The sequence below is a fragment of the Cygnus olor genome, chromosome 3, assembly GCF_009769625.2.
Source record: "Cygnus olor isolate bCygOlo1 chromosome 3, bCygOlo1.pri.v2, whole genome shotgun sequence".
Taxonomy (NCBI): domain Eukaryota; kingdom Metazoa; phylum Chordata; class Aves; order Anseriformes; family Anatidae; genus Cygnus; species Cygnus olor.
In genome coordinates, this window is record NC_049171.1 from 71,811,820 (window position 1) to 71,825,554 (window position 13,735).

The following is a 13,735-nucleotide window of genomic DNA, read 5'->3' on the forward strand; positions in this document are numbered from 1 at the left end:
TTCCACAACTATCAACACCTTTCTTCTAAGGCTAGGATAAACCCTTCTCATAGTTCAACCTTACTGCTGGTCACTCAAATACCAGATTTTATTTTGGAATTCAGTAATTTCTGAACAAATTTTCAATATTTCATTTTCGTCGTTTCAACCTGAACCCTGGAAATGTTAAATATTTGGTCCTTGTATGCTGTCAGCCTGATTTAGCAGACAGGCATCAGGTGGGTGTTTAGTACAGTAACAAAGTTACATGCTAAACTTGGTAAAAAACAAACAAACAAACAAAAAAAACCCACCACCAACAAAAAGAACACAGAAGTTTGCATTCCCCTTACTCGTCTTTGCAGCTTTCTTGCAACCCTTACCTAGGCCTGGGTGTAAGATGCCCGTTGCTTCTCATCCCGTCGGCTCCCTGGCCCCCAGGTGTGTCGGGTGTCGCGACCCGCCCCTTATATCGCAGCCCATTTCCCCTTTCCCGTTCAGCCCCGGGGCCGGCGGCGCGCAGGCGCTGGGGCAGCGGGGCGGAGCGGAGCTGGGTCCCGGAGCGTCCTGGGGGCGATGGACGTGGGGGCTGCGGGCTTCGGGCGGCTCCTGCCCGGCCTGCGGGACCGTGTCCGCCGCGCCGCCTTCCTGGGTGAGCGCCGGGGCTGCGGGGGGCCCGCGCAGCCCCCCTGAGCGCAGCCCCTCTGGTGCCCCCCCCCCTCGAAGCTTGCCTCTCTTTCGCTGGTGTGGGAAAGAGGAGCTGTGGCTGCTGTTGCAGAGCGGCGTGAGAGGGGAGCTAGGTGGAGCAAGTGTGCTTGTGCTTGCTGAGAGTGAGCCCCGTGGGGGTGCGGGGGTGCTTTTCAGAATGAGAGCCTTGGGAGACTTTTGGAAGGAAAATGGGAATATGTAGAGGGCGGCATTAAAACAGCCTTTGCTTTGTAACGACCCCTGAGGAAACAGGAGAGTGAAGGCTGCTGCTCTCATTTATTGTGTTACGTACAAGCGGTGAGGCAGGCTTCTCCCAGAAAGGGCGCTTCCCTTTGCTCGTTTTGAGAAATCGGTCAGGGAGGGAGGGGGTTCCTTCTTGCAGCAGTTGATCCATTTTTTCTTCTGAACCTGCTGTTGGGTTTAACAAAGAGGTCGGGGTGAAGAGAGGTCCTTCAGAGATCCTTGTCCAGCTGCTGGTGAAATGCACGCTTCATATTTTGTTCATTTTGCTTTGTTTTGGTATTCTTTCTCTCTCCAACAGGCCTTGATATGGAGTTCACTGGCTTATACTCGGCTTTCCCACAAAATAACCAGCCCAGGTAAAGCTGCTGGACTTTAAACGTGAGGAAGAATTGCTGTTCAGGCTTTGTGAAAGCCAACTTGTGCATCGCCACAGTTCTCACTTTCGTTCCCCTTCCCCCACCCCGCGCTTTGGGTTTTATTTTAATAGCCTCTTTGATTCCCCCGCCGAGCGGTACCTGAAGGTCAGGCAGAGCGTTCAGCGCTTCACAGTCACCCAGCTCGGTAAGTGCTGCTCAACAGAGAGCATGGTCTCCTGAGGTCCACCTTGTAACTGGCCTTTGCTGGCTGGTGAGCCCTTGAAGCCCTACGTTTGAATTCTGTTTACAGAGCCATTTGTTTGCAATGGTAGGTTGGTTGGTTTGTTTGTTTTTCTCTGATGTTTCTGCTATTAGCTTGTTAATATTGTAAATAATTTAAAGTCAGGTGGGCCATATACTTCTTCCTGGTCTAAAGTTATCATATTTTAAAATTACAGATAAAATACAGAGCTATAAAAACCAAGGGTGCAAGCAAGAACTAAGTGATAGCAGCTTCTATTCAAGGCTGTCGTTGATATGATGTATGTGTAAAGGGGACTATGAGAGAGAAAGACAAAGGATGGTATTTCTGATGTTCCTAAAATGGAGGGGAAAAAAAAGTCAACAAGAGAAGGGGGTAGTGGTGGAGGGCTATTAATAGTTTTCTTAAGAACCAGTTAAAGGTCAAGAGCCAAACTCCAGAAGTCCAGAAGTGTTTTAAATTTCTTCAAACCCTTTATCTTTGTAAGATCTTAATGTGTTTTTTAGGGATTAATAGGAAAATGAGGACCTAAATACCCAGCTCCTTCCATGTGCTTTTGTAGTGTAGCTGGACCCACTGGCCTACGTGTGCATAGTTGGAGACTTCTGTCACTGACTCCCCTCTTCTCACCCCTCGCTCAGGCTCTTTACTGCTTAACCAGACCTGACTTCTTGCTTAACTGAACAGTGAAGAGCTTTTAGGGATGTCAAGGAGCTGGAGGGTGGCCTGACAGTTTCTGTAAAGATTGCAGCGTGGTGTTAGTGAATGAGAAACATGCACTCCTTCAGGGATCCTCACATCACTGATTTCATTTTCATGGTATTTGTAGACATGAGCTCAACATCACCATTTCAATTCAGGTCTCCCTCTCTTGCAGGGCTGGCAATATTCTCAAAAGAAGATTCAAACAAGTAAGTAAAAAGCATCCTTTCCACATAGACTTGTGCTTTTCTGTTAAAAAGTAGACAGCACGGTTGAGCTTTCATGCAGAAATCTCTTGGGAAGGGCTGTGTCATTTCTTATAATCATCTTCTAGAGAGATTTTTCTTTTCGTTGTAGGTATGTGGTGCATTCGTACAACTTTTCTCTCTTTCCCTCAACATTGGGAGTTACGGATGTTGAATTCACCCTCTCAGCATCTAGCATTCAATTCCTGTCTCATTATGGCTTTGACTTTAATAAGGTATGTAGTCTCTATGCCAGGAATCTAGAACAGAGGAGGTTTGTTCAATTCTAGGAGAAACTATGATTAATATCCCTAAATGATACATTCTTGGGGTAGGCAGCTTCTTCCTAATGTATGAATCCATTGTGTGGTTCATTATCAATAGGGAGTGTGAGCACTGGTTTTCTGAAGCGCCTGAGAGGCAATATCCACATCTTTGTCAGCCTAAGACAGATTCCCATAGATGAAAACACTACTCTGTTGAGCTTAGAAGTCACTAAAGAGACCCCAGTGGGAGTTTTTACTTGCCACGAAGGTGGGGAAGTCTCAGTTTACCTGTATCTTATGCATTGCCACGCTTCCCATAAAACTGAGACTGTTGTTACATAAGAGCACTGTTTAGCAATTTTGCATAGGTCGCATCATACGTTGGTATCTTGACATTTGAAGTATCTCAGTAAAGGAAAGGTAAAAGCAGAGCAAAAAAAAGCGTCTTCCTTTATGTACAAATAGATCTTGGATTACCTACAGTTGGTATTTTTGGAGAAGATATTTTGAGAACGAGAAACACCAGCATTTCCCAAATACATGCCAGTTTTGGAACTGGCTAACCTGCTATTCTTTAATTTGGTGCAAGAAAGCCCAGGGGAGAGTAAGTAAGCAATTTTTTCCCCTTCAGTTCCTGAAAGATGGAATCCCGTACATGAACGAGTTACAGGAGAAGAGCCTTAACCAGCGTCTCTCAGAGGGTAGCTGGAGAGTCTGCAGGTGAGCCTTATCCAGAGAGGTGGCTCCTGTACTGATGCTGTTGACAGCTCACCTTCACCCAGATCATGTTTTGTAAATCAGTAAAATGTGTTGATCTGAATGCCTCACTGCCAGCTCTTCCTGCATGCTGTGGTCTGCCCAGAGGAGGACTGAGATCACAGAACCACGGACTGGCTGAGTTTGGCAGGGGCCTCTGGGGGCCACCTGGTCCAACCCCCTCCGCAAGCAGGGCCACCCAAAGCTGCTTGCCCAGGCCCACGTCCAGGTGTCTTTTGAGGGTCTCCAAGGAGGGAGACCCCACAATCTCTCCGGGCAACCTGTGCTCAGTCACCCACACGGTACAGAAGCGTGTTTCTTGATGTTTAGATAGAAAAGATCACAGGGCACAATTTGGAGAGGTGCATATTTGGGAAATGCTTCGGCATTCCTACAGCAAGGCATGAGTCTCATCTATAAAACGAACAAATAAAAAATAATTTCTCTTGCTCTCCCTCTTTCTCTCTGATCCTGCTTTAGTGCTGTGGACAGGGATGTGCTGAAGAAGGCTATTGATGAAGTGACCTGTTGGATAGTAGCAGCAGAGGAAGGGGAGACTATGATTCTGAAGGACCTGAGCGGTATGAAACAGGGCGCCTCCCTTAGGTACCTGCGGGCTCTGAGTGGCTTCATCACTTCTCATGAACATCTGGGGCTGCTCATGTCCTTTGCTGCCTGTTCTCTTAAACAAGTCTCTTGAGAATGAAAGCACATGTGCCCATCCTGCCTTTACAGCCCTTTGCCTCTGTCTGTGCCCCCATTCTTGTCAGGAATTCATCTCTGAGCTCTGCTTTTCTGCACTCTTGTGGCATTGGGTCTTTCTGTGGTGAAGGTGATGTCTGGGTGCTGGGATGAGGAGAGCTTGCTTTGTGGTAATTGGCTTCTATTTTGTACTTCTTCAGAGTAGCAGCTGGAGAATTTGTAGTTGATCTGAATCAGGAGAACTTTGGACTTGTTTGCAATGGACTTGTTTTCAGCCCTGGGTGATCTTTTTTTTGTTGTTTGTTTGTTTTTTGTTGTTTTGTGGTGTTTCCTTCCCCTCAGAGAAGGGAAAGGTGCGTCTCCTTCCAGAGTTTGTTGCCTCCCTTGTGCAGTAACAAGCACATGGAGCCACAGGAAGAAATAATGTCAGTGGTGATAAGAGGCCACTTGCAGCCTGGGTTAGCTTTTAGGAGGCACAGTAGCAGAGTTGAGAAGTCTCTGTGCTATTCTGGGGGAGCAGAAGTACATAGAATTGTAGCAGAGGCTAATTTGTAGTTTGTTCATGAAGACCGAACCTTAATCCTCTAGGTCGCGGGGTGAAACACAGGAAAAGGTTAGGAAGGACTGAAAGTATTTAATGCTTTGTCTGTTGATACTTTTGTTATTTTTCCCCTCAGTCCAAAAGTGTGAAATACAGAGGGTAGAGTGTGTGCTCAGTTTCATATCTACTACAACTGCTGTAGTAGATACGATAATGAAACTTCAATAGGATCTGGCAACAGCAAGCACCAGTGACTGAATAAAAAGATTTATTTAAGCACTGAGACTGATTAAAGGGTCTTTTAGTATGCTGTTCGTAAAATGACAGAGGTTAATTCGTTATCAGCTACCTCTCATCTGTGCTTGGCTTCTGAGTGTGTGTTGCTCTGACACCTTTCACAAACACAGATGGTCTTTTTCAGAGTGCTCATGGTTACCTTCTTCCCTCTTCTTGTTTTCAGTTGGTCTTCTGCTTTCCTCTATGTCCTCACAAAGGCTTATTTGACTGAAATTCTCACTGACTTTTTTGCTGTCGTCATGTGAACAGGAATGTACCAAAATCATATATTCAGGACTATTTTTTGTACGCTGGAGGAGAAACATCTGGTCAGTCCTTCTGTCTAGAAAAGAAGTGTTTTCCAAATAGGCTTCTCTGCACCTCTGAAGATTTTGCTATTTCTTTTCTGCCTTAGGCTCTCAGATGCTTGAAGTTCAGCTGGTGCTGAGACAAGCTCTCCAAAATGTTTGGACGCAGCCTCTTGAAGCCAGTGAGGTGAGCTGGAAACTTGGACCTTTTGAAAAGAGGGTTTCTGTCTAGATAGATAGAACTGGCATTCTCATAGAGGCACCAAAATGTTGCTTGTACTTTTCATAATAAGGGTCCAGGAGGAGAAAACAAAAACAAACAAAAAAAGAATGTTCTGGGCAGTGTTGATTCTGGATCTCTTTCCTTGGGATATTACAAAATTGAATAACTTTGGTTTTTATTTCACCTGTAGCCACAAAATACGTTGAACTGGAAGTGTTTGTCCTTGGAGGGGCTCTGCAGGGACTTTCTTCCTGTCTTTAGACTTTGATAGATCGCTCTTTCTATACCTTCACAGGAATGTGCAGTTTTTAGCCTTTTTTAGTGGTGTTTTTTTTCCTTTGCTGACCTTTTGCCATATAGTTGCTTTGAATACTTTCACTCTTAATATGGCTTGTTTTAGTAGGGTATGCCTTTTTCATCTTTTTTTCATATTTGGTGCAGTATTTTCTGAATTAAACGTAAGGCTGTGGACTCCTCAAAACATGGCATGAGTCTTAACAGTCAGTTGTTTAGACATAGATTACAGAAGTCTTTTTTTTACATTGGTACTCTTTTGGCTTGATAACAAGTGTCAACAGAGTGACAGATTTACTCATCCCACTCACCTGAAGCACAGCCTTTGAGGATTCAGTTTGTGTGATTGCTCTCTTTTTTTCAGTTTTTCAGTGCCACGAACTTACGATATTGGCATAAAATTAAATTGAATTATGTTTATTGTGGTCCAAAGTATCTGTGGTAGGAACCACTCTGTTAAAAAGAGAAGCATTAATAAGACACCATTAGAACAGGACTTTTTTTTTTTATTACTGGAGCACTGATCTCAGTAGGGAAGAGAAGCAAGGCCGTTTTGAGGTCCCAGGAACATGCTATTTCTCTATCCCTCATAGCCTAGAAGCTGAACACAAGTCCTCAGCATTACTGAACCCCAATAAGCAATGCACATACAGCTAGTGTGGGAGGCTGAGGTATCCAATATCTATTCTTTTCAGGTGGTGGTGAAAAAAGTGAGTCTGCAACAGCGTCGGCTTCTGGAAAACTCTTCTTATGACTACTGCCGGAAGGAGCTGATTCTCATGTCTGCCCGAGGCTTTACCAACCTTTTCCAGATACTTGTTAAAGCTAAAAAGGTAAAAAGCCTTGTCTCTACTCTATTTTTTCAGCTTTATTTTTAATTTACTACACTGGATGTAGAGATAAAAGATAAAGAAGTAGTTTGTGTTGAGTGACTCAGCTCATTCAGTGTAACAATCCTGTTTAGCTGTCAGGAAAACTGAGATGAATTCTTAGATTGCAGTCGTGGTTAGAAAAAATGTGTGTTAAACATAACATGATCTTACTGACCAGGTTCCTCTCTCAAAGCATACTCAGAATTATTGATCTCAATGCTGGATTTCCCTGTGTTACTCTTCTGTTAATCCTGCAGACCAAATGAGACTGGGGAGAGTGAGTCAGAAACCATTCTGCAATGTATTTCTTAAACTACTTGAGAAAAGGCAGGAGTCCGCAATGCTGAAAATCCTTGCATTACACAGCATGAGTCACCATCGAAGAAAGCTGAGCAGATTCTTGCCGTTGGGGCAAGATACTGTGCTTTTCAGCATGTGGCAGACGCATTTATTGGGCCACATAGGCTGTTGGTGTGATTGTATGTGGCAATTCTTATGTTCTGTATGCAGATGATTATTGAATGAATTTCAGCCTCAGAAGAGTTTAGGCCTGAAAACTGTCGTTCCCCTTCTGGGTGGGCCTACAAATGCGATCGCTGAAAGATGCTAGCACTGTTCACCTGAACTGAGAATCTAGCCCATAGTTTCTTAGATCTATTCAAAATAGGATACTACTGAAAAATACCCTGTTCAGAAAGTCCACAAGTCTGATTTCCTGAAAGCACAAGTCCTTCTATGACCTTTGCAACCTGAACGACTTCTGTATGAGTGCGTGTGGATGCTGTCCATGGGAGGAAAGAGAGCTGTTGAGCAGGTCTGAGGTGGGTTACATCTGAGTCCTTATGCAGAAATGTGCTCCAACAGGCTGTTATGCTTACGTTCTTCCAATAGCCGCTGGTGGGACATAACATGTTCGTGGACCTCTGTCATCTTCATGACAAGTTCTACAAACCCCTTCCAGGTAATGCTGTACGTATCTGCTGTCCCTATGTCTGTGCCGCAGGCAGCTGCCTTTGCAGCAGGGATGGTAGGGTTAGCACAGTGGGCATTCACCGCCCCAGCCACCTTCAGTGCTTGGTGCTAGTCACCTCTTCTGCACTCCAACTGCTGGAGCAGGGCATCGTTCCTCTGACTGCACCTCCCTTTCTTATTCAGGTGAAATACCATTGGCTTTTCCTCAGTTTCATAATGTTTTTATCCATGCGTTTTGCTTTCAGAAAGCTATGAAGAGTTTAAAAGAAATATTCACAACCTGTTCCCTGTCCTCATAGACACCAAGACCGTAACAAAATCCATCTGGAAGGTAGGATGCAAAGGTGCTTCTGTGTGGTGTTAAAGCTTGTCTTTCACCCAGAAGAGAGAACACCTTTCCTGAGTGCACTGTGGTTACAGAACTGTGACCAGTCCATGAGACACTCTGATCTGAGATCACATTTAATGAATCAGCAGTACCACTAAATGAGCTCATGCGGTTTTCTAATGCGTTCTTCTGTTACAGAATTATCAGTTTCCTCGAGTATCTACTCTTTTGGAGGTGTATGAGGTTTTGTGCAGGTCAGTGGTGGGCTATAGAAGCTTCTGCAATGGCTTTGTTTTCTTGGGAAAGATACTTTGTATATTCGTTATTTCCCTTTTCCTAGATATTTTCCAGATGGTTTCTTGTCTTTTTAAATTTAAGAGCCAAAGATTTTCTCATCTTTCTTATAAAGTTATTGTGGAGTGAAGTATTTGTCCTAAAAGTCAGTTCTCATATCAGAGCTTTATGGGCCTAGAGTCCATAAAATCTAGTCTATATCGTGTAACTGAAATGTTTCATGTTAGTTATGTGGTTGTAGTGCTGCCTACATTCCTGAATATCAGGCAGGGCTACAGAGCTTTGTAGGAGCTTTCCACCTTCATTTTATTGGTCTCAAGGTTGGCTTGCAGATAGCCTTACACACATTTCTACATTTGTGTGTTCTGTATGGCATGTTATGAAATGAATGAGTTTATGTTGTGAGTTGATGAATGAGTTTATGTATGTTATGAATGAGTTTAAGTTCTCAGTGAAAACATACCCTAATTTCAAATGCTAGCTCCCAGGAAAGAGCTGTTCTTAGCACTGAGCCCAAAGCAGTAATTAAACACAGTGATCAAGTGGAGCATTGATAGATACCCTATTTCATGAGCTTAACCATGATGTGGTAGAAGACTTCTCTCTTTTACACTTGCTCTTTGGATAAATTGTTTGTGCATGTGTATTAAAACACTTAGTAAGAAAAGCAAAACTTCCTCTTCCCCCTCACCCCTACTCCCAAGAAGTAGATGCCAAATTAGAGCTTATAAAAACAGTACTGTTCCTTGTTTTGTAGCATTTTCAGACTGCAGATTCTCAGAGTTTTGATGCTTTTTTGTTCTTTTTTATTTCAATCATTCCATGGGTATCTGTTTAATCTATCCCCCTGAGTCCCCCATTCAAATAGCGTTCAGAGAGAGCCATCTAAACAACTTCTCTCCTTGAAGTTGTCCATTGACTTTTAGTTTAATTCGCATTTTTATTTGCAATTAGAGCAGATTTGCTGCTTAGAAGTTTTGGCTGGGGGAGGAGACTGAGGTAGTATTTAGGAGTTAGTTTTCAGGAAGACTGTTAGAGTTCAGCAAAGAATCTCACTGTTTAATAGGATACTACCAAAGTTCCTTTTAAAGTCTTCAATAGCTTTTTCTAAAATGAAGCCGCAGGTCTCTAGAGAACAGGAAAGCGTGGCATATAACTTGTCTCTAACATACCGAGGAAGGACAAAAATTTCACGCATCCATTTGTCTTCAGCAGCAACCTAAACCCCATGGATCCAACGGGCCCAGTGATTGCTCTTGCAAGTGACTGTTCACGATACGGTATGTTTTTAAGCATGTCTCCAAAGTTGGGTAGCTTAAGGGTTTTGTTTTATCACGTGGATGTCCATGTGCAAAGCATGAGTGAATGTTGGTAGGACTGCTGAATTTACACAGGGCTTCTGTTGCGTGTCTGTTCTGGCCCAAGGCCTGGGCTCACAGAAAGTTACATGCTCTGCTCCTCCCTGGTAGCTGCCGGGGGTAACGCAGGGCAGGACGCAGAGGTTTACACCGAGCTGCTAGCACAAATGGCGTTTACACTCAGATGGGCTGAACTGAGCCCAACTTGGTGCAGTGAAGAGTCAACAGCCCTTGGGCAAGGGAAGGTAGGAAGCAGCAATCCCAGAAGGGGAAGTAGAGGGAGCTAGTGGCAGGGAGGTCCCAGAAAACAGCTAAGCTAGGTGGCTCACAGAACTTTCACACCTCTCCTGGTGTCCTGCAGCCCATGGCCTCCTGTGTTTTGAAGCGGTTCTCATGCCATCAGTAGCATAAAACACAATTTGTTTTAGGTTTTCATGAATGTTCATTTTATTTTTTATGTGCATCTTACTAAGCTCTTCAGCTGTTGGTGTAACTGCTGCCTTTCAGTTGGTTACATTTTAAAATGCCTCGTAGAATTGTAGACGTGCAGTCGGGTGTAAAGGCGTTAAGGGAAGGAAGGAAACTGCTGAGGGATGGGAAAAAAAGGGATTCTGTGGCCAAGCAGTTGCCACAGCGTGCTGCAGGTTTTTACTTCTTTTTGATTTTGTTGGACACTTACAGCTGAGAAGAAATCTCCTCATGAAGCAGGCTATGATGCATTTCTCTGTGGTTCAGGTAAAATGCTTCTCAAACGCTTCTTGAACATTTTTGTTGGGGCTTGGCAATCCATTTCCTGCTCTGTTTACTTCATGCTAAGTAATATTTGTTTATACACAGTCTTGTTCTTAGTAACTTACCTGCACTTCGGTGAGTTTTTTTTACTTTCCATAGTTCCATTTATTTAGTTATGTTTCTATATTTTTGTTCTAAAGTATCATTGTTTCTCCTTCTAGTTCTTCTGAAGTCAGCTCATTTGCTATTACGCAGAGTGACAAAGTGAGTGGTGTTTAAATGTTTATCAAAAATCTTGTTACACAGATGAGTCTTACAGAAAACAGTCCTGAGTTTGCTCTGGCTGACTTCTTGTTTTTCAGTCAGACCTTCCTTTTGGATAAGAGAAAGTGTTATTGAAAATGTCACTGTTCTAATTAGATGGTTATTTTATAAATCTGAAAGTAGTAGATTTATGTCAAAGCTGACATTTTGAAAATGTAATCAGGGGCCATGAGATGGCTCAGGGGTTGGGAAATGGCATAGTGAATCCTTTATCCTTGAACAAGCTCTCTCAAGTTCAGTTCACTTGGGTAAGGGTCAAATCATTTTCCATTACTTTCCATTTTTGAAATCTGTGTGATTCAGTGACTTTCAGCCAGTTAAGTTTCTATTCAAATCCCTTCCCCCTGCTTGTGGTTTTTTGGTATATTCTGCAGAAACCAAGCCTTGATATACCTCTTCCCTCACTAGTTTGGGGGCTCTGTGTTCCAGAGATCTTGTGTGGCACTGCAGTCCTGGAGAGACAAAACATTGTTCCTTTTTGTTTTCAGATGTAGTGATACAGTGGAGGCTGACCCTTCTTTCTCTCAATATCTCACTGTGTTAGCCGAGTACCTGAACAAGGTGAATTTCATCCGAGGTGGTGCCTCAAGCATTGTGCGTATGAATTGCAGGTCTGTAACCACTTTGTGGGGTACGTAGGTCAGTAGCCTAGCTGATGGCTTCATTAGAGGACAAAAATCCATCAGTGGATGAGCCCACCTTGACAGAAGCTGTCTCCATGCAAGTGACACAAATGACCTTTCAAAATGGCAAATGAGTTGAAATTCTGCCTCATGAAATAGAATCATAGAGCCATTTTGGTTGGAAAAGACCTCTAAGGTTATCAAGTCTAACTATTAACTTAGCACTGCCAAGTTTACCACCAAGCCATGTCCACATCTACACGTCTTCTGAATACCTCCAGGGGTTGCTGACTCAACCACTTCCCTGGGCAGCCTGTCGCAATGCATCACAACCCTTTCATTGAAGAAATTTTTCTTAATATATCCAACCTTAACCTTCCCTGGTGCAACTTGAGGCCATTTCCTCTTGTTTCATCACTTGTTGCCTGGGAGAAAAGACTAACCCCCACCTTGCTACAACTACTTTGAGGTAGTTGTAGAGCATAAGGTTTCCCTGAGCCTCCTTTTCTGTAGGCTAAATAAGCCCAGCTCCCTCAGCTGCTCCTTGTGAGCCCTGTTCTCTAGATCTTACATCAGCTTTGTGCTGCTTTGGATGTGCTTCTCGATGTCCTTCTTGTAGCGAGGGGCCCAAAACTAAACACCATACTCAAGGTATGGCCTCACCAGAGCCAAGTACAGGAGGATAATCACTTCCCTAGTCCTGCTGCCCACACTAAATACAAGCCAGGATGGTGTTGGCTTTCTTGGCTACCTGAGCACACTGCTGGCTCATGTTCAGATGGCTGTCAACCAGTACCCCCAGGCCCCTTCCCACCAAGCAGTTTTCCCGCCTCAGTGTATTAATATTGTTATTTTATAGGATGGCGTTAGTCACTTTACACTGTCCTAACTCTCTGTGCTCTGTAAGAGAGCTTGCTGTTTCTCTGTTTTTCTATGTGGCAATAGTTTGCCTTTATGATTCGTGTTTAGAAAAATCCTGGGACAAAAGAAAAATAACCTTGCACCAACAGTTGTGCGGTATGCTGTCCTATTTTTTTGTGTCATGTTTTGCATGTTTTCTGATTCTGTTGTAGTTCTATAGTTGTGTACTATTTCTGAACCCGGATATGTCTCAGTATTGCATATTTTCCAGAATTTTTCTGGGGAAGATGTTCCCAGCCAACATCCCCCTCTCTTGGTTGTCCATGTCCGAGGCTGGCCACAGATGAATGAAAGGCAGATTTACCAGGAGTTAAAACCTCTTTGTCGCTTTGATGTCAGAAGGCTATCAGGGAACCAGTTCATTTTGCTCTCCAATAAATTTAAGCAGTAAGTGACTGGAAAATCCTATCTTTCTGTCCCTTGATCCCCTTCTCTCTCTGTTATGACAACTCTTAGATAAAGAGATTTCTGTCCTGATCTGTGGGATGCTGTAAGCAGCCTGCAAGTCATGGTTAATGACATCTGCTTTCATTACAGCGTCAGGCTTGTTCTACGCGATTATAAACACCACCCTAATCTGCAGATCTCTGTCTATCGCCACTGGAGGCACTCTCCGCATGTGAACTGCTTGTTGCAGTGAGTTACAAAAATCACATGAATGGGGAGGAGGGAGGGAAAGATTCTGTTCATAGTGTCCAGGCCCTGTCACAGAAGCAGTGTGCTGCTCTTTCTCAGTGTCCTTCTCGAGATCAAGGAGTTGAGAAGGAGGTTCCCATGCTGACCGCTGGATCGCTTGTGATCTTCCATCCCTGGGCAGCAGGACTTTAAACTTGATCTCGATTAACCAGAGAACATTTCCCCATGGAGAGCACAAAATCGTGTGCTATCATAGCAGACAGAGGATTACCTTAATGAGCTGCAGTGCTAGCTCTAATAAGCTTGAGGAGAGAGAGGCAGAGTCTCCCAGGTGTGGGAGGGCTGTGGGTTTTTCTGGAGCAGAGTTGAAAGCTCAGTAGCAGGAGAGAATTCCAGATTCAAAATGCATCCCTCTGGAAGGAGTGGCAGCAGTGCTCATGAATGGTGAATTTCTGGCCTGACACAGTTAGAAAAAGAGTCTCAGTTTTTAATAAGAGCAAAATTATGCCCTAAATGTAAGTTATTTACAATGCTTTATCATTCTTGTCCTTTAGAGTCTCTGGTATTGTGGCGCTGTGGTCTCTCTTGGCCTTTGTACTCGGAGGACCTCCTTGCTGTTCATAGTAAACGACTCTCTTTCAGATGAGACATGAGGAACGCTGATTTTTTTTTTGAACGTTTATGTTCTGTTTTGTTTCATTTTCACTTCATTCAATAAAGTATGAAAAAAATAGTTTTTAAAATCTATTTCTTAGAAATGAGCTTTTGAAGGGGATGTATTGGTTTCTGGTTTGTGTTATTTTGTAATCTCTTC

At 43.6% G+C, this 13,735-nt stretch overlaps 1 protein-coding gene across 5 annotated transcripts; it reads left to right on the forward strand.

Moving 5' to 3' along the window:
• The first annotated feature begins 93 nt into the window (after positions 1–93).
• Positions 94–13,670, forward strand: PNLDC1 (PARN like, ribonuclease domain containing 1). Of its 5 annotated transcripts, none has more exons than XM_040552835.1 (19): positions 94–631; positions 1,229–1,286; positions 1,418–1,491; positions 2,426–2,459; positions 2,608–2,731; positions 3,393–3,481; positions 3,998–4,098; positions 5,452–5,531; positions 6,557–6,694; positions 7,625–7,694; positions 7,951–8,036; positions 8,232–8,287; positions 9,543–9,607; positions 10,367–10,420; positions 10,639–10,681; positions 11,230–11,335; positions 12,497–12,672; positions 12,823–12,921; positions 13,476–13,670. In XM_040552835.1, exons 1-19 carry the CDS (start codon positions 556–558, stop codon positions 13,543–13,545), a joined length of 1,599 nt encoding a protein of 532 aa, XP_040408769.1. In that variant the 5' UTR covers positions 94–555; the 3' UTR covers positions 13,546–13,670. The 5 variants fall into 5 exon arrangements, 4 of the variants coding, with proteins under 4 accessions (XP_040408769.1, XP_040408768.1, XP_040408770.1 ...); XM_040552834.1 differs by having other exon boundaries at positions 9,540–9,607; positions 13,476–13,669; XR_005818508.1 differs by lacking the exon at positions 13,476–13,670 and having other exon boundaries at positions 9,540–9,607; positions 11,230–11,352.
• The last annotated feature ends 65 nt before the right edge of the window (positions 13,671–13,735 follow it).

Excerpts from the sequence above, each read along its gene's own strand:
- PNLDC1 (XM_040552834.1), top strand. The coding sequence starts at position 556 with ATGGACGTGGGGGCTGCGGGCTTCGGGCGGCTCCTGCCCGGCCTGCGG. Across the intron at positions 10,421-10,638 it reads TGCATTTCTCTGTGGTTCAG|TTCTTCTGAAGTCAGCTCAT; the intron begins GTAAAATGCTTC and ends TTCTCCTTCTAG. Across the intron at positions 12,673-12,822 it reads CTCTCCAATAAATTTAAGCA|CGTCAGGCTTGTTCTACGCG; the intron begins GTAAGTGACTGG and ends CTTTCATTACAG.